The sequence below is a fragment of the Epinephelus moara genome, chromosome 3, assembly GCF_006386435.1.
Source record: "Epinephelus moara isolate mb chromosome 3, YSFRI_EMoa_1.0, whole genome shotgun sequence".
Lineage (NCBI taxonomy): Eukaryota > Metazoa > Chordata > Actinopteri > Perciformes > Serranidae > Epinephelus > Epinephelus moara.
Genome location: NC_065508.1, coordinates 17,693,960 through 17,714,060, shown reverse-complemented (window position 1 = coordinate 17,714,060; position 20,101 = coordinate 17,693,960). Strand labels below are relative to the sequence as shown.

The following is a 20,101-nucleotide window of genomic DNA, read 5'->3' as shown; positions in this document are numbered from 1 at the left end:
TATGAGTACTGGCATGCTGTCCTCCAGATTAAGCTTGCAGGCAGGTGGTGGTACAATCAGACCAGCATCAGTGTAGGGTTCGGTGTCCCAACATTGGCTGGATGCTGGCCTAGACTCGGCCCAATCTGAGCCCAGTTGGTGGGGAAAGCAAACAGATTGTGTACTCATTCTTAATACTGACTAAACTCAAGTACATCTTGGGTTTACACATGCATTGACACCTTATTGAGGACAACTCAGAGCCACAGGGCACAACTGAAGAATAGGCCTTCAAGGACACCTCTGGGGGGCTGATAACTTCTAGCACTGGGGATCTGAACACATTCAGTCAGGGTCTCCAGTTGAGGTCAAAGAAGCTGAAGTCTGCAAAATGCAGATAGACCAACTTAGTTCATCACCTTGCTCATGATGCAACCCTGCTGCCATATTGCCTTTGGCAGATAAGACTGTTTTCTTGCAGTCTAATGAAAAAATATAGATTTTGCATAATTATCTCTGCAAGCATTTAGAAATTAGCTATCATGCATTTGTGCCACCTCCCTGACCAGATTTAAACTTGTATGTTTTCTGACATCTCTCTCTCGGATTTGCATGTATTTTTTCCACATAACCATCTGAACGCAGCATATTTTAACGAGAGCCATAACATTACCGATTCATTACATTAGTGTCGCAGCACAGCCTATTTTCTTATTTAATTAATGGGTGCTTTCCTCAAGGGGAACTGAGTGGAGTCACTTTTTGAAGACGATCTGTGAGAGACAGCGGCATAAATAAGAGAAAATGCAAATTTTAAGTCTAAATGACAAAATGTAAATAAGACATTAGCAATTCAAGCTCACTAACAAGGCCACACCATGTTTAATTTTGGCGATGGCGAGGCCAGTCGCTCTTGTTCTCTGGGTTTTCGACTTGTGCTGTTAAGTTTTTTCTGATGTCTGTAAAGCAAAATAATTGGCTGGAGCACATTCAATTTATCAGTGCTATTGACATCACCACAGGCTGGTGCTTGGTGCAATGCTGCATCTCCAAAAAATGTGGAAGAAGGAATCTGAAAACATACAAACATCAGACTGAGATGAGATCTATATGTCACAAGAGAATGAGTCTTATAGTGCTGCTTCACTCAACATCAATATCCATTTAAGTATTTACTGTGAAAGTTGTCTTGCAAGTAGGATAAGTGAGATCCAGTGATGCAAAAAGCACAGTCAGGATTTGTCCAAAACTTTTCTTTTGTTTACAAGATACCTGTGCTGCTTTGGTTTTCCTATTATATGTGTGTGCTTGACTGAGCTGCAAATATATGTCCCCAAATCACTCAGAAAGGTTTTCATCCTGACTCTGTAACAATGCTTGCTGCTCACTTCCTTTTCTTTTCCTCTCTGTTCCTTTGTAAATATGTTTATGTGTTATATAAGTGGATAGAAACTCCAAACAGCAAGCATAAGGGTGATGCTTAGGGGTGTTCGACTTACCAAAGCTGTCACATTTACTGTATGCAGCGCATGAAATTCTTCTTCATAAGCTTTAATCAGGCTCTCACACTTCCAGCACTGGCAGGCTGCAGCGGGAGCTGTTACGGGAAATAATTGTGAAACAAAACGAGGCTGAGAAATGTCCCTGTGGGGGGTTGCATTTTTCTTCTTCACGCTAAGTCTATGATTTGTTGAACCTCTTAAGTGTGGGACAGAAGAGCTATGGGATCAGAGTGACCACCTACCAATGGGGCAAAGCAAGCCTTTTTGTCAGCTGTTTGTGCCCACTGAGCTTCTTTTTGCAGAGGCTGTGTTATCAGACACCTGAATGTCATCACAGTTTGAGTGATCCTCTGACTTTTCCTTTAGTGCCACCAGCAGGTCAATGTTTTCTTTTATCCAGTGCTATATCACATAAGCTACTAAATGGACTGACACAAAATTTTGTGCATACATGACTTCTACATGAACCCAGGTGACGTTGGTGATCCCCTGACTTTTCCTCTAGCGCCACCATGAGGTTGACATTTTTGGTTTTAAATGAAATGGCTCAACAACTCAGGGGCACTGGGTGGAGGGGCCCGTAGAGAGAGCAGACCCTTTCAAGTGATTCAGATTGCCACCTTTGAAATGTACCTGTGATCAAAGACGAATAATAAAAAAACAATATTATTAATTTAAAAATGGTACCATTTGCTATATGTCCTCCAAAAGGCAAAGCCATCTGCGTCAAGGTTTTCTTTCGGTAGCTATCTAAAACAAGATTGAATTATTTTTCTATATAAGCTATAAAATCTATAAATATACAATAAAACTATTCAATGAAATGATCAGTTTCTTACTTTCTTTTATATTTTTGTCAGATATGCAATGATGACTGCTGGGTAATATATATGTTGATGTCATCCAATGTCAGGTCTTTATTTGTGCACATTACATGAACGATAGCGTGCACTAGGGCCCGTCACAATAGCGTGCACTAGGGCTCGCTGTAACTTCCTTTCGCCACTGCAACAACTATTGGATGGACTACGTTTGGTACAGACAGTCATGTTCCCCTCAGAATGAACTCCTGTGACTTTGGTGATCCCTCTGCTTTTCATGCAGTGTCATCATCAGGTCAAAATGTCAGCTTTTTACAGCACTTTGGTAAATGATGAAACACTTGGAAGAATAATGACATTACCATCAACCTAAGCTGTGGGCTACTTTATATTTGGAGCTAATAAGCAGATGCTAGCATCCTAAAACACTAAAGTAAGATGATGAAAATGTTATACAGTATACCTGCATTTTAATCGTTAGCACTGGTAGCGTGCTGATGCTAGCATTGTTGCGTTTAAGTACAGCCTCACAGAGCCGCTAGCATGGCCGTAGGCTATATCATATGTAACCCAGACGCTGAGGGAGACACTGATGGGCTAGAATACTCTAGGTTCGTGGAAGGGGGTAATGATTAAGAGAGAAAGAGACACCAGTGAGGACACAAGAATGCAGTTGTAGAAAATGACTTGTATTAACAAAGTATGAACACACAAATTTACACTCTAAGCTGGCAAATAATCTTTTCTTGGGTGCACCCTTAAAAAATAATGTCTGTCTGACAACTACCTGAGCTATAGCTGTCCCTGGTTGCATTCTTTCACCATGTTTTCTTTGCATATTGCAAAGAATGGTGGCTCCTTTAAGGGAAAATTCACTTCAAAATCAAAATTACATTTTTCTTTTAGTGCTGTTTTTTTTGCAGTCTAGACTGTATTGATGTGGGTTGCCGAGTGCTGGAGATGTTGGACGTAGAGATGTCTGCCTTCTCTTTAATATAATGGCACCATAGGGCACTGTTGAAAAACTCAATAGCAATTTCTCTTTCCAGACATCACAACCTGGTTACTCAAGATAATCCACAGACCTTGTTGAGAGCAGTTTCATGTAGGAGCTATTTTCTCTCTACCGAACTACACCCGCCAACTGTATCACCACCCAGAGGTAAGCATTCAAATATTTCAATGCTGCTAGCTCACCTAAGCCAGCTGAGGAGGACGCCATTAATGTCTACATCTCAGCTGAAACCATTTCCCACGGTGGAAACAAAGCTTTCATTCACTTTTATTTCAGAGATAAGAAACAATAAATTGTGAAGACAATAAAGCCTCCACAAAAATAGCATTTTAAGTCTTGTGTGTGATTTATCCTTCGGGATTTAAATCTCTGCTCGTCGCTAGGCTAATTTATACAATGTAAAATGCCATAGGCTGGCGCTAATAACGTTAGTATGTCATATTTATTTGGAAAACGCGTTTAGTGTAAGACAGTTTTGTCAGTGAACCTTGTGAGTTGTAATGGAGCCAAATTGTGTGCCGTTACCTTTGTTAAATGTTGCTGTTGTCCCTGGCTTTGTATGAGAAGAGGAAAAGATTGCCAACCACTATGCTAATCTATACAATGTAAAATGCCATAGGCTTGTGCTAATAACGTTAGCATGTTATATTTGTTTGGAAAACAAAGTTTAGTATAGGACACTTGTTTTGTCAGTGAACCTTNAATGCGTGTTTAATGTGTGTTTTGAATCAACTAAACTTTACAGCTCTTCACAGAAACCTCCGCCGCTGACTAGTGTTTTGGAGGTGTAACTGCAGAGTGACACAGACACACCACTGCCAAGTATAAATGCTCACAACAGCGTAGGCGACGTGCAAAGGCTACGGCATAGTATAAATCCCACTTTAAGCTGTCAGGCGCACAAGCCTCTCATCCATGAGTAGTTGCACACTTCCTTCTGTGCCGTGATGCGGTTAGCGGGTGTAGATTAGATTAGATTAGACAGAACTTTATTAATCCCTTGGGAAGACTCCCTCAGGGAAATTAAGGTGTGTAGGGTGTAGTTCAGTAGAAAGAAAATAGTTCCTATGTGAAATTGCTCACAACAAGGTCTGTGGATTATCTTGAGAAACCAGATTATGATTTCTGGAAAGAGACATTGCTGCTGAGTTTGGGACCAACAACAACTTTGAATGATGGCACAATGCATGCAATAAGCTAGAAGGATAAAAAGTTTTTGACAGTACACTGTCGAATGTTGAACTCGTAAAAGTACATGTTAATATTCTTTTTGCTGAGAGTGTTGTGAAACAGTGCAGCAGCTCTTTTCTCGACTTACAACAGAATCACTAGATAGACATTTTCATTTCTGATTCTGCTCTGTCACTACACAGACACAGAACAGAGGCACTGCCTCCAATGTCCTCCAAAGTCTGTGTGTTTGCACCATCTCTTCTTTTCCAGCGGCACCTCTCTGCTCTGTACAGTTCACCCTTCCTTAAATATGTATTTGGTATTTTTTGTATTATTTCTGTAGGCACATGTGTGTATTAGCCAAAGCATTTTAAATATCTTTCACTGGCATATTCCTATCACCCTAATTTTGGGATCATATGTCAGCATTGCTAGGCTGCTACAAAATGAAAGTGTGCATGTGGCCCAGGTGACATGATAAGCCTTCATGGGCTAAGCTGTGCCCTTGCAGATGCAGCTTATAAAGTGACACCAGAGGGCTGTATTTTAAAATTGCTGTCATTCTCCTGGTCGGTGAAATCTCACTGTGCAAAACCAAAAAACCTTTGTCACTTGTCATTTTCCATTAGTTTCAAGGTTGTGTGAATATTAACCACAGAGGGAAACATTCCTTTGAAGCCAACATGCCATGTTTTAATTAGCCGAATGGGCATAGTGATGACATTTTCCAGCAGAAGTAAATATGCCAAAACACTTCTCACAATCCATTTCATCCTCGCATAATTCCTGTATAGAAATATCTTCTGTAGCAGGTATGGCTACAGTGTGGTGTTTTCTTGAAAGATTATTATAATAAGCCTTTAGGAGTGAGAAAAAGGCAGAAGAACCCATTAGGTTTAATCCAACATCCGTCTGAGAGCTCTGGCACAAAACCGCGGGAGTCGGTATTATCTCGGTCTATAAACTTAAGAAGGCAGCTCTTTTCAAACAGCATAAAGCAGCGTTTTAACACCCCCGCACCACACCCTGCCTGCACACACCAATCTGAGGATGAATCATCTGATCTTTATGCAGTCAGTGTGATACGTAGATGTAGAGCACTAAAGCAGCCAAAGTGACATCATCCGGATCACAACATATAAACAAGGCGAGTTGAACTCAAGTTGTCCTACACAAACAGTTTGATGGGTGCCAGCTGGGACCTCATGGTTGGAGGAGTGAAAGAGAGGGGACGAAGGAGTCGGCGAGCAGAAGACGCAGCAGGCTGAAATGAATAATAAAATATGAACATGGAAAGGATCTGTGTTTGATCCTCTACTGCAGGCTGTAGCTGTCATGTTGTAATGAAGGTAACAAATGATGCTGACAACCTCCCGTGTGTAGCCAAAGTGTTTGGTAGACCAACTGAAATGTCTCGGTGAAGTCTGTGACTAACAGTTTCTGTTGCAGGTTTTGAAATGCCTTCGTAGAAACGTGCCTGCTGTGTAATCATCCTGGATCTAAGAGGATTACCTTGACCAAAGAATTATATGTGAGGGGAAGAATACAGGCACACCCATCTAAAACCAGAAAGGTGTGGATACATTTTTATCAATGTTATGAATTAAAGGTGCAGTTTGAAAGATTTAGAGGAACATAGGGCAGAAATGGAATGTAATATAATAAGTATGTTTTCCTTTGTGTCCCGATTTCTCCTTAGTTACTACTTCAAGGTCCACACAGTTCATTATATTCAGTATCATACTTGCATTTCAACATGTCGTCGAACTAGTTTGCTGTCTCTGTCAAATAGCTGTCCGTTAGCCGCTCAATCTACAGCAGGAAACAGCACTTGAAAATCAAAGCTCTGTGACAGATATTTACTGTAGGCTACTTCCAAAATAAAGTCTGTATTTTACAGACTTGACACCTTCGCGAGTCACTTGCGGTCCATTTAGAAAAGACCTGCGACCCACTTTTGGACCCAGCCCACACATCTTCCCTATTCCTTATTTTTTCTCCATGAACTTTACTTATTGAATCATACGTCTCCTTTTGATTAAATTCGGGGGGTTAGTCTTTCCTACCCTCTGGTTATCTGTTTGAATGCTTTGATTCTTAAGATTCTGAACAGGTATCTTGACTAAGAGTAGCTGGAGGTTTTCCCAAAATAATACACTGTGCTTTTAAATACAGAGGTTTTGTAAAAATCTCTTCCATCAGCGTAAACACTTTCAACATTACACGAGTAGAAAATATGTAAATATTTAGCATGATCTCCTCCACAGTTCCTCCAGCATTGAGAGCTTGATCTCTCATATTTGAGATAATGTCTGGGGTCAAGAAGTATCTCGTGTTTATTTTCCAAGCAAATTCTCTCCAAGATAAGACATTTTTGTGAAATTCTGTTCTCATTCTGTATCTGTTATTTGTTTTTCCAACTCTTCTCCTCATTTTTTCTCCATGTTTTTACAGAAACCCAGAACGAACAAACCAAACACTGGCTCTATAGGACCATTATGCATTTTTTTTTTTTTTAAACGTCAGCCATTGCATAATTAGCAGCTCCTCCGTGACAAAAGTGTCGGAAAAACACAGTTTTTTTTAAAGTGAAACTGCTTTATTTAGAGAAAAAGACCTCTTGAGTGAAGAAAGAGAAGAAAGGTGAGCGCACATTAGCAGGTGTTGAGCTATAGTGGTCCGCCTGCAACGAGCAAACAACGTTGGAGACACACTGATTTGTAACATGAAACTGCTTTTATCAGCATGTTCACCGATTTAATTGACCTGGTCCATTTGTTTTGGAGACAAGGAGACTTGCCAGTAAACACCTCCTGGACGTCTGGATCAGAAATTAGGTGAGCACACATTACGTTTTCAAATGAAAGGTTGAGCACACATTAGCAGGCACTTGGCTAGTGGCCTGTCTGTGCCAAAGAGAAGCAACACTAAAACTGCTTTATTCAGTGTTCTTAATCGTTTAAATCACCTGACCCATTTGATTTGAAGAGGAGGAGACCTTTGTAGGTAATTTAGCTCCTGCTTTAAACCTCCTGAACAGTCAACACCAAAGGAATTCTAACCAAGAGGAGTTTTAGCTGGCTGCAATCTGCAATTCTCTCTGCTAGATGCCACTAAATCCCCCTAAATCTTCCACAGTGGACCTTTAAAACATCTGTGGACCTATTTACTGAAAGCTTTCCTGTGTACCAAAACTCATATTTTCAGAGGACCTCAGCACTTATTGTGATGATCTTGAAGTCTCTGGGGTGTGAACTGCACGTCAGGACTAAAAGCAAAGGTTCAGGGATGCTTGAAACACCTCAGCTCGTGTGCCTGCTGTGCTGATCATATTGGCTTTGAGTTGTGTTGCACTGAATTGCTTTACTTGCTTCCCCGTGCACAAGCATATGAGAGGTGGCTTTGAATGCTTTGAGATCAGTCTCTACTTTCCAGTGCTCACAAGACACCACATGTCAGCTGTTCTTTCATCCAAAATCCAGACCTGTCACTGTGGCTCTGGACACCCAGCAGCAGGCACAAAGAGGTATTACTCCATTACCAGCCTATTGTGAAACAGGCTGCGAATAATTGCCGGTGATACAGTAATGGGACCGACTCGCAACGCATAATGACTATCACCTTGATCCCACTAAGAGTTGTGAGATCGAACAGTTTGACAATTATCCTGCTAATTTCGCTCCGCCAGCTTCCTCATTTCACCGTGTTTGGAGTGAAATTTGATTCTAATCACCGGCTTGATTTAATTATTCCATTTGGAGGCATTCATTTCTCATTCCTCCTTAGTTTAAAATGACTGTCCGCCCTGGCACTACAGACAGGATGCTGGCAATGGGTGGCGTGTACATCTGTGACATACAGGGTTTCAAGATCTCCCCAAACATGAATCACTTTAATGATTAAAAAGAGAGTTTATCCAATGAGTCAGTTACTTCATTAGGGGAACATTTCAAGTTCTAATTTTGAAGTAACCGCATTACTTTGGTACATTTTTCAATAATCCATCTGTGAGGCATCTGTCTAGCTTTAGGATCCAACTGCGCGTTCTCCCACCAGCTTGTGGGTAGATGCATTGCATACCCTGTATGGAGCTGACACCTGTTAATGGCAGATAGGAGGATAACAGAAACATGTGGATGGGAGGAAGCTGGTGGCTGTAAGGCCTCAGACACATACCACTCTGCTGGTTTAAACCCTATTTATGACCTTTGATGGATGTTCTCCCCTCTCTCTGTCAAATCCTTTCTATCACTTCCAGGCATTATAATACAGCAGAGACCGGGCTGTGGGCAACCAGGCAACCAGGTGATTGATGTTTTCAGCCTCCCTCAGCCCCGAGCAAGTTGCTGAGAAAATGGATAAATAGATGAGTATTTTTACCTCAGTCATTTCAACCCCTTAACATACACATTTCCCATTTTCCTGATTAAAGGTGGGAAACATAATCTTATTCCACACTGTCTGAGCTTACTCAGGCTCTTCATCAAAGCTATATGAGGTGTACACAGAAACCAGACGTTCATATGTTTGCACCAGATATTTTGTGCATCATCTTATACAGCCCCCCTACTATTCAGTCTGACCTATTTTGGGAAAATTTGGATTTAAAGAGCATTTAAAATGAAGTTCTGTGGGTTTGAATAACATTTGGCTGCAAAGCATGAGCTCGTAAAGACTGACCCACAGTTTTAACAGCTCTCTGGTCTTACTAGTGGTAACATAGGGGCAATATGTAATTCTATGATGGCATTTGTGTGTCTTTTAAAGGAGAAGTGTGCAGTATTTAGAGGCATCTAGCGGTGAGGATTAACGATGGCAACCAGCTAATACTTCTCGAATGTGCTAAGCATGAACTCCTGGTTCGAATTCCTTCAGTGTTGATTGATCAGGAGGTTTTTATCAGGAGCCAAATTATTTGCAGAGGTCTCCGCCTTTTTAAAACAAACGGACCAGGTAATTAAAACCAGTGAAAACACTGAATAAAGTCATTTGACATTACAAATCATTGCTTTTTGGCACGTTGCAAATGGGCCAATTGCCTAGCACCTGCTCATGTGTGCTCACATTTTTCTCTGACAATTTAAGATCCAGATGTTCAGAAGGTTTTTATGGGGTGCCGAATTATCTGCAGAGGCCTTTTCCTCTGCAAAACAAATGGACCCAGACATTTAAACCAGTTAAAACACTGAATACAGAAGTTTCACATTAAAATTCAGTGTTCTTGCGACACTGTTCAGCTTGTCATAGAGGGGCTGCTAACTACAGTGGCCAAGTGAAAACATGAATAGTCCCATCTAAAGCCTGTGTTTGGTTTGTCCATTCTGGGCTACTGTAGAGACATGTTGGTGCAACATGGTGGACTCCATAGCCAAGTGCCCGCTCCCTATATGTAGATATAAACGGATATAAATGACGATTCTTATTTTCAGGTGATTATATACTAAAGAAAACATACTTTTTACACTGTATTCAATTTCTGCTGATATCTAAATTGTGCACACTAGATCAGCGGTTCCCAGCTTGTGGGCCACAGTCCAAAAGTGGGTCATGGATCTTTTCTAAATTGACCACAAGTGACTCATGAAGGTGTCAAGTTTGTAAAATACGCACTTGATTTTGAAGTACAGCAAATCTCTGGCACAGAGCTGTTATTTTGAAGCGCCATTTCCTGCTGTAGAGTGAGCGACTGACAGACAGCTATTTGACAGAGACAGCAAACTAGCTCGACGACATGTTCAAATGCAAGTATGACATTGAATATATTTAACTATGTGGACCTTGAACTAATAAGGAGAAATCTGGACCCGTGGTTGGACCAGTTGGGAACCACTGTACTAGACCTTTAAGCAGTCACTTTAAAATGTAGGTTCTGTTACCCTCTACCATAACCATATAGCAACAGAAAACACAGTCAAATTGGGCGTGTGGGCAACAACAGGTCTAATCTTGTGTTTTGTGTTTTCATTTATTAAATATTCTACACATTTGAATCACAGGATGCACCTTTAAAAACTGCACAGATGATAGAAATATGCTACAAGCCGGAGGCAAGCACGGGGATATATGATCATAGCACCCACACACACAGTGTGAACGTCTGCCTGCTCTCACACACACACACACACACACTATAGGATCACACGCAATCAGACGAAAGGATCCTCACTGTGTGCTTTTCTAAAGAGAAAATGGTTCCCCTGATGAGAGAGGGGGAGGTGGCGGAGCGACCGGCAAGTAAGAGCCACAGCAAGTATGTGCAAATGCAGCTGAGGAGCTTGTATAAGCAGCTGAAAGTGGAGAGTGAGTGCCCTCCCCTGGTCGTGTGCTGTTGCTTTCTCGCAGCCTTCACCTGTGGAACTGTGAGGCATCAAATCATCAACACAGACAAATAATAACAATAATAATAACAAGGCAGCGGAGTCCACTTTCAGAAAGCATTTTTAAATTCATTTTATTATTTTATAGCTAATTTACAACAAGCGCTTCACTGAACTGGAACATTTTATTTTGCTTGATATTGTCATTGTTAAATATATTTTTCTGCATCAGTTGACTTTGTTGTAACTTTGTAATCAGTCTTTTCTGTAAAAATTCATATATTTTATAAGGAATATCACACTATGATACGGATGGCTGAGAGAGATATTAAGAAATACATTGAACCCTCAAATAAAGAAATCGAAAACATATTATTTCTTTCATGGATGTGTTGTCATGTGTTTCTGTGGTTCTTTCAATATGTTAATGTAAATGGATGTGCTGATATCTTTGCGTGTGTGTGTGTGTATGTGTGTGTGTGTACATGTGTATGTTTCAGTGTGTGCAGTTGTTGTTGTTTCTGTGTCTGAGCAGTTAAACTGGGCTGTGGCTCTGATGGATCCTGTACTCGCATCAATTCAGCAGTGAGCACGGCTAAATCTGAAGCCGTGCAGCACTCCAACATCTCTATTATATTTACAGCATTTCTGGCCGAGACCCAAAAGCTCTCTCAATGTGGAAAAAAAGAAAAATACAAAAATATACAGACTTGAGATGGAACCTGTGACAGTTCTAAATAAATAATAAATCATAAACCAAAAAAAAAAAACCTTGATACTTGTCATTCACAAGCTTCAGCTTTTCCACCTTTAGAAGCAAGTGAGCAAAAATAAACAATAAATATGAATGGTCACTTCCATCAATACTTCCACCTTCACTCTTATAATTCAGAACAAATTATAAGTAAATACAAACACATGCTCATAAAACCTTGGAGTCCACCGTCGTTTTCTCGCTGATACCTGTAGCATATAATGCCGTCAGTGCGAACTTTATAAATACTGTTTTTAATCTTATAGAGACATAAAACCATCTTCATTGCATAACATCATAGCAGTATTGCACTACATCTTCATGTGCGTGTCTCACTCTCTCGCTCGGGCACACACACATACTCACGCCACCCATTAATGTATTATACATTATAACCACCAGTGGATGTTACAAAGGATAGATATTCTCATATAGTATCATTTATATTTTATACACAACATTCTCATCAACCGCACGCACACACACATACACGCACAAGCAGCAAACACACGTATGCACGCGCACACAGTCACACGGACACACACAGCTGCATTGCTCATGTGTTTCAATTCGTCTTCGACGCGCACGAGAACGTGTCAAATATGTCAGTTCAAAGCTCTAGTGTGAGGTCTGCTTTACATTGAACGCTTCAGTTATTTCTGTGTAGCTTTTTGCTGCGTTTTACAACAATAAAATGGGAGTGTGAGTAAATTCAACAACCAAACTGCAATATTACCCAAAGGAACCAATGGAATATTGTTTGGAGATGTTGATTTTTACAGACTTAGTCCCGTTAGAAATTGTCATAAAAAAGATATATATATATATATTTATATTCATATTTATATTTATATATATATAGGCCATTTATTTGTTAAACATGACTTAGCTTTAATTTGTGTGGACACAAGAGGGAGAAAGAAGCAGAGAAAAAGTGGAAGAGAGAGAATAAAAGAAGACCCATTCCTCCCACACAGAGGAGTTTCCACACATGGATGTGCACGTATGCGCACACACACACAGAGACCCACGCGCACATACACGCAAACACACACAGACACACACACACGCCATGGCTTTTACTGCGGCCACTGGAAACAGTGTGTACGTCTGCGGCTGAGGGGTTCTTTTTTTGGAAGAGTGATAGGTGAGTCGGCTGTGGTGCGATGAAGCTAACAGCTCTGCTGTTTGTGCCTAGAGAGATAACATTCATCCTGGATTCTGACCAGCAGGTCAGAACAGCCAGTCGCCCTGTAGAGGAGTGTGCTAGGTTACAGCTGAGGTTACGACTCTACGTGTGTGTGTGTGTGTGTGTGTGTGTGTGTGTACGTGTGTGTTTGTGCCGGTGGATGGGTGTGAGAGTGTGTGGGTGTGTTTGTGTGTGGGTGGGTGCGTGAGTGTGTGTGCATAAGAGAGCAGAGGCTAAACTGTGTATCAGAGCGTCCACTGCGCTCAGGCTTGGCCTCTCATGACCATATCTCATGACCGTGTCTCTCTTCTCTTCTTTCATCATGAGACATGCTTAAAAACTCCTCCACCATAAGGAGGTGGGGAAGGAGAACACACCCTAGTTACTTACTTTCTTTTTATCGTTTTTTCCTTTTTTGTTTTTTAGTCTGATTTTTCCGTTGTTTTCATCTCCTGTCTCCATTGTCTTTGAGGATGCATGCACAAATTCAGCATATGAGTTTTTATCATTATAATTACTTGTACTGCCTTTAAATAATGCCTCGCAATATTCAACATGGGTGATTGAGCAAATGTCAGTCTTGGTCACTGAGGTGTTATTTCTGAGTTCACGCTCAGAACCAAGAGGAGATTCACAAGAAAAAAAGAGGGACTCTTTGCCGAGAAAAGACTCCTCATCAAGAGGGACTCAGCAGGATCTGGGCGCCCCGTTCTCAGTCTCCCCCCTTTCCTGTCCTGAAACAAGGCAGAGCTGACAGGAGGAGGAGGAGGAGGAGAGAAAGCCAGGAGGTGATATAAAAAGAGGGGCCAGAGTCTTTTTGGGCACCTCTACCTCAGACATAGGCGCGTGGAGGTGTTCAACGGGGTCGTGAGACTCGAGAGGGTTAGGCTGAGGTGGTCTTAATACTACCTCGGGTTTCCGTCCCTGCTGGGTCACCCTCTGCTCTCTTGTCAAGCCCTGTTTAGACCTAGTGTCTTGTGTCCAGATATATCCAGACTGCGTTGAGCTCCAGATGGACTGAGGTTCACACCTGGCATCAGAATGCATCTGAAATCTCTCAAGTAATCACTGGTGATTGGATTTCACTTCACATTTGTTTTTATCTGCTTCTAAACAGAGAAAACACACATTACTCACTAAGATGTCTGGCAGCGCTAAATCAACTGTGTTTAGGACATTTGCGTGCCCGGTTCTGGGTGCAGTCGCAGCTGTATTTAGAACTGTCCACTTGTGGCCAAGATGCATTTTAATGCTGAGTGTGAACGGGGCCTCAATGCTCAGTCCTGCCTCATTAAAGTGGAATACTGATTAAGTCTTTTCTCTCAGTCTCTTTCAGTCTAATTACACACCGCTGTGTTCACATCTGTCTCCGAGTCTCTTTTTTGGTATCGTTCTTTGCCTCACTGTGTCACTTCCTGTGTTTGTCTCTGTGTTTGTCTTAGTATGCATTTGTCTCTCTGTGTCATTCTCAGTGATTGCCTAAGCACTGACTTTGCTGGAGGACAGACAGGCAGGCGAGGCTGGCTTGGCCGTGAGGGGTGAAGGGTGGTTGTCGGTTGGTGGTTGTGAGAAAGGGGGTTGGTTTGGGCGGGTGCAGCATCACAGCCTCTCCCGGGTGGGGATCCAGATGTAAGGCCCTGATTGCTCCTCGATCACTGTCTTTACTTTGTGATAGACCTCTTCAAAGCTGTCCCCTTCCACGACAGCTGCGGCGGGATGCGGGATGTGTGAGGGGAGGAGGAGAGGAAACAATGAAGAGGGGAGGAAGAAAAGGCGAGCAGAGAGCAAAGGGAGACAGTAGGAAGCAAGAAATATGGAATCATTAGGGAGGAAAGAAAGGGAGGGACAAAGACAGGATGTTTATCAGATGTGTTTGCAAGACAATCAGAGGAATAATCTAATATGAGAACATTCTCAATATTGTGTAAAATCCCAAAACAGCAGGCACATTTCCATAATGTATGTACCTCTACAAAGTCTCCCACATATTTATTCAGTCTCACACACATTCTTTCAGTGGCTGATAAAATGTCACATATGTTAGCTGATCGTGATTTGTTATAAATTGTAGATTTATTCTGTCGACCGCTGTGATTTGCCCTAAAAATGTCCCTTAAATGTTAAAATGCCTCGAGTCCTCCCAAGAGGCGTTCATTCTCTCATTTAACTTATTCAGCTCTGCTAGGAACTTAAAGTGAAGTTCATCTTGGTGGAGGAGGCTTGTTTTATCAGTGCCATTTGTCACCATTAAAGGGACAGTTCACCCCTAAATCAAAAATGTTTCCTCTTACCTGTAGTGCTCTTTATGTGTCTAGATTGTTTTGGTGTGAGTTGCCGAGTGCTGGAGATGTCGGCCGTAGAGATGTCTGCCTTCTCTTGACTATAATGGAGCTAGATGGCACTCAGCTTGTGGTGCTCAAAGCGGCAAAAAGTGACATTTAAAAAAGTCAACAGCGATGTCTCTTTCCAGAAATCACGACCTTGTTACTCAAGATAATCCACAGACCTTGTTGTGAGCAGTTTCACATAGGAACTATTTTCTTTCTACCAAACTACACCTTTCAACTGTATCATCGCACAGGAGAAGGTGCACATTTACTGCTAAGCTCACCTTGCACCCATGAGCTAGCTAACGTTACAGCTCAGCTGAGAAGGATGCCATTAGCGTTCACATCTCGCTTTGTCATGAGCACCATGAGTGGACCCATGCTTCCTTCTGCACGTTGATGCAGTTGCCAGTTGTAGTTCGGTGGAAAGAAAATAGTTCCCACAAGAAACTGCTCACACCAAGGTCTGTGGATTATCTTGAGTTACGAGGTCATGATCTCTGGAAAGAGACAGACATCACTACGGCCGATATCTCCAACACTCGGCAACTCACACCAACATGATCTAGACTGACAACAGCACCACAGGAAAAAGGAAAAATATCTATACTAGATTTTGGGGTGAACTGTCCCTTTAAACAAATTAAAAAATGAGAACAAAAGAGATAAAGTGAGATGCACATAATCATCCTCCAAAGTGTGCACATGAGCGCCTGTAATGAACTGAAAATATTGGCAACCTGTTGTTTCAAAGATCTTGTCATCATAAAATGGAGGATTTTTCTGATCACCACTCCACGTCAAATAGATTAGCGTACAGCAGAGCGCAAACACGGGTGCATTAGCTCACGTTTACCATCTGGTGCTGCCGTAATCCAAACCAAAATCCACTTGTAAGTAGACGGTACATGATGCCATGTTTGCTGCTCAGAAATCCCACGCTCTGTGTGTACACACCATGTCTGTGTGTTCATGCTCATATAGACACAATCTCTCCGCTCTTACCCGAGAAACACTCTAGGAAGTCTTGTTCTAGTTTGAGGGCTCGGTCCATTCCTTTCCTGGCCTGCTCCTCCGTCAGGCGAGTGTTGATCTCTCTGTTAAGATCACACACAAAATCTCTATTACATTTTCATAATGTGAACCAACCATTTTCAAAGGTATAAAGAGCTTTTGAAGTACTTACAGGACATTCTCCAGTGACTTGGGCCGCACAAAGATGGCAATAGGATGAAGCTGAGCTGCTTGTAGTCTGCGCACAGCGTTGGCCGATACATCCAGGATGCAGTGTTTCCCCTGCTGCTCGTGCACACGTGCAGGGAAAGAAATGATTGGGATTAATAAATATAAACTGGCCTTTGAGTTATGACTTTTACATTGCCAATTAATTGACAACAAGTCATGAGAGGTTGTGGCTCACTGCTTAAACATTTCTCTACTCTCTACTATTTCTTTACTTTGCTTTTAATGTATATTATTTTATAATTTATTTTCTCAGTATTCATGACCCAAATGGTCAAAGTGGGACTTTGAGACTGTAAAAGAAAAGTAAAGTAAAAAATTCTGATACAGAGATAGCTGTCCTGATGATAAATCAAATGGAAATTAACTTGAACCTGGATGCCAATGTAAATAAAACAAAACAAAACATAATAAAACATACATATATATATATATTAAAGAAGCAACAACAGCAGCAAAAATAAATAATAATAATGATTTTTAAAAAAAACTTCTTAAAACATAATTTATTTGGAAAGCCTTACACAAGTTTACTTGAATTTGAACTTCCTTTGATTCTGCTGTGATACAAAATTGCCAAAACAGACATGAAGTAAATTATTTCTATTTGTCTTTTGTAAATTGTCTAGCTGTCAATAAAATAAAATAAAATAAAATAAAAAAAGCAACAACAGCAGCAAAATAAATAATAATAATAGTAATGATAATTAAAATAATAATAATATTAATAATAATAATAATAACAATAATACCTTCTTTAAACATAATTTTAACTTCCTTGATTTTGTTGTGATACAAAATTGTCTAAACAGGCATGAAGTAAATTATTTGTATTTGTCTTTTGTAAATTGTCTAGCTGTCAATAAATAAAATAGAATAAAATAAGCCACAACAGCAGCATTAAGTGAATTATTTGTTTTTGTCTTTTGTAAATTGTCTGGCTGTCAATAATAATAAAATACAATAAAATAAAATAAAAGCAATAATAATAATAATTTGGATAGCTTTACCCGATTTTACTCAAACTTTAATTTCTTTTGAATTGTCTTTTATTTCTTAGGTCTTTATACATCAATTTTAATTTAAATTAATTTGTTTCCATTTAAACCCTGTTGACTTTAACTTGGCTGTTTTATTTTGCTGTCTTGTGAAGCAATAGCAATAATAACAAGTATTTCCGATCACTGATACATTCATAATAATTAAATCTTAGAATTCTAGTACAAATATTCAGTACAAGTAAATGAGCAAATTTCTAAAAGGGATTGGAAAATGTTTGAGAACAATTTTATTGCCATTAATTCTTATTTCCTGGTACAACATGTTGCGCACCTGCTCAGCCACCTCACGGACACTCTGGACACTGGTGCCATACAGGTGACTGTTGTACTGGCCCGCCTCGATGAACCGATGGCTCTGGATGTCCTTCTCCATCTGTTCCCGTGACGACACAAAGTGATAGTCCCGCCCATCCACCTCATACTCCCTCTTGGGCCGCGTGGTGTCTGTCAGGGAAAGAATAAAAACAATAAAAGCAGCACATGCATTTTGAATCTCAAAATTAAAGCAATTACTTCTCTAGGGGGGAATGCATTATGCAGATATCACCCTAAAATGGCTGCAGGTGGCAGCAGTGACATAAAAATAAAACCCAGAGAACGGCTCAGCCTCCATGACTGACAGCATAATTACTTACGTGGGACACAAGATCCAAACTTATCAGGGAACTCAGACAACAGGTCATCATTTATCCTGTCTTTCACGGGACCCAGGATGATGATGGGCCTCGCATAATGAACTAAGCATGAAGACAAAGAGAGGAGAAAGAGAGGAGGAACATTCAGAAGAGGGGAATACAAACCGAAATTTAATAAAAGCCTTGAATAATGGACTTTAATGTGACCTTACCTTCCACTTGGGTGACTGTCTCATAACTGTGTGAGGTTTTATCTCTCCCTGGGGACAGAACACAGAAGCGTTCAGACAAATGTCTTTTTTATCATTATAAATGACATTTAGATTTATGAGTCTGCATGGTTGTGTCTTTATTTGTGTGTATGTAATGTGATGTGTCTTTTTAAAATGTCGCAGGTAATACATCAGATGTCCTGTTGGAGGTGAGGTGCGATTTGGACCACGGTGTGGAAGAAAATGTGAGCATAGACTGCTCGTGTTTATATCTGTCAGTCCATGTCATGTCCACAGATTGGTGATGTTGGCGAGGCATTTGGAGATGACAGTAATACTGAAGAGTAGGGCAAAGTTAAGGCTGCTTTGTAGCTGCAGTTATTGGTAGATAACACATTTGCAGGAGGCAATGCTACTTGTACCTTCAACTGAGCTATTAAGCTTGTTACAGAGACTATTACAGAGTGTGTCTGATAGATATTTACACATATAAAATTTACATTAAAGGTTCAGTGGGCAACTTTTGTAAAAAAAGAAAAAATCCTGACAGTAGTTCATGAGACAGATAAAAGAAAAATAATCCCCGTGCCTGAACGAAAACAACCAATCAGAGCCAGGAGGAGTCTCTAACACAGCGTCAATCATGCTTCGTGAGGGAGCCCCCCTTCTGCCTGCAAATGCTTTCAGTCGTAGTCCAGTTAATTCTCTTCAGTGTGTGGCTTCTGGAGTCGCTTTGCAAACACAATGTCTAACAAACAATCACCAGCAATCAAAAAGCTGCCCATCCTTCCTCTGCTAACAACAGCATTCATGGCAAAGACAAGTAAACAGACAGCCCATTCTCATTCATTTTTATGAATCGCACTGGGCTTTCAGCTAACTCCAATGTGAACCCATCTGCAGCAATACTTGACATTGAGAGCAACTAACATAAGCCCCTTTTACGCTACCTCTTCAAGGCTGGAATATCACGCCGAAATTCCGCCACGCCATGTTCTGTAAAAGGTACAGTCTTTTAATGGAAGGACAGAGATGTTTCACCTTTAAGCCAGCATCGGAGGTAGTAACAGATCCGTAACAACGTTGATGGCGATGTGTGCTATCCATTGCCGATAGATAGAAAAAGAAGCTGATAACAGTTAGCAGTGAACCCAAAGAAGAAGGACAGCGGCGGAAAATGTTCGCAAATTGGGAAAACAATGAGGTCCGGGAGCTCTTTACCCCCCGAGCAGAGGATGAGATCAGCAGCCATATAACAGGGACAGTAAATGATTGTTATTGCCATGTTAATGCCATTTTTGTTGTTTAGAAAGCACTGCTGACGCGCATGACGGTGTTGTTTTACATGTCATGTCCGTCACGCATCTTTTGATTTCACGATGCTGGCATGTTGTCGAAAATCACACACAGGAGCAGAGTGATGCTGCAGTTGTTTACTTCTGGGTAAAAATGCAAAGGCAGCATAAAGAAGGGACTTTGTAGCGGCCCTATAGCACAATCTCTATAAAAAGGGTGATAGTATAAAACCGAGAAAGTCAGTGTATGGTGGGAGGGAGGGTAGAAGGATGAGTCAAACAAAGCAGGACCCAAATCGAGGACATGAGCAGTGACTGACACTGTGCTAGAGACTCCTCCTAACTCAGGTGGTTTCCATTCAGGCATCGTGGATTCTTGCAAATGCCATGAGTAGCACTAGGAGGAGTCAGAGGAACCTGATTTTTAACAGATTATCTGTTTCATGTCCTGCTGTCAGGATATAGTGACAGTTTCAGAAAATTATACAAAAGTTATTTACTCTAAAAACCAATGGTAGCTTTACATATATGAAATTAAAACAGGAAGATGTTATTTGAGTATGCCTCAGCAAATTGTGT

General features: G+C 40.9%; 1 protein-coding gene across 5 annotated transcripts in view; it reads right to left on the bottom strand.

The window, feature by feature from the left end:
- Positions 1-10,935: 10,935 nt before the first annotated feature.
- LOC126388064 (disks large homolog 4) overlaps positions 10,936-20,101 on the bottom strand; it is an 89,048-nt gene continuing 79,882 nt past the window's right edge. For all 5 annotated transcript variants that reach the window (XM_050040958.1, XM_050040954.1, XM_050040955.1 and 2 more), the window contains 6 exons: positions 18,228-18,275; positions 18,016-18,117; positions 17,652-17,824; positions 16,264-16,376; positions 16,083-16,174; positions 10,936-14,456 (listed from right to left, as the gene is read on the bottom strand). In XM_050040958.1, coding sequence (XP_049896915.1) covers positions 14,350-14,456; positions 16,083-16,174; positions 16,264-16,376; positions 17,652-17,824; positions 18,016-18,117; positions 18,228-18,275 — 635 coding nt within the window. In that variant the 3' untranslated portion in view covers positions 10,936-14,349. The remainder of the gene's footprint in view (positions 14,457-16,082; positions 16,175-16,263; positions 16,377-17,651; positions 17,825-18,015; positions 18,118-18,227; positions 18,276-20,101) is intronic.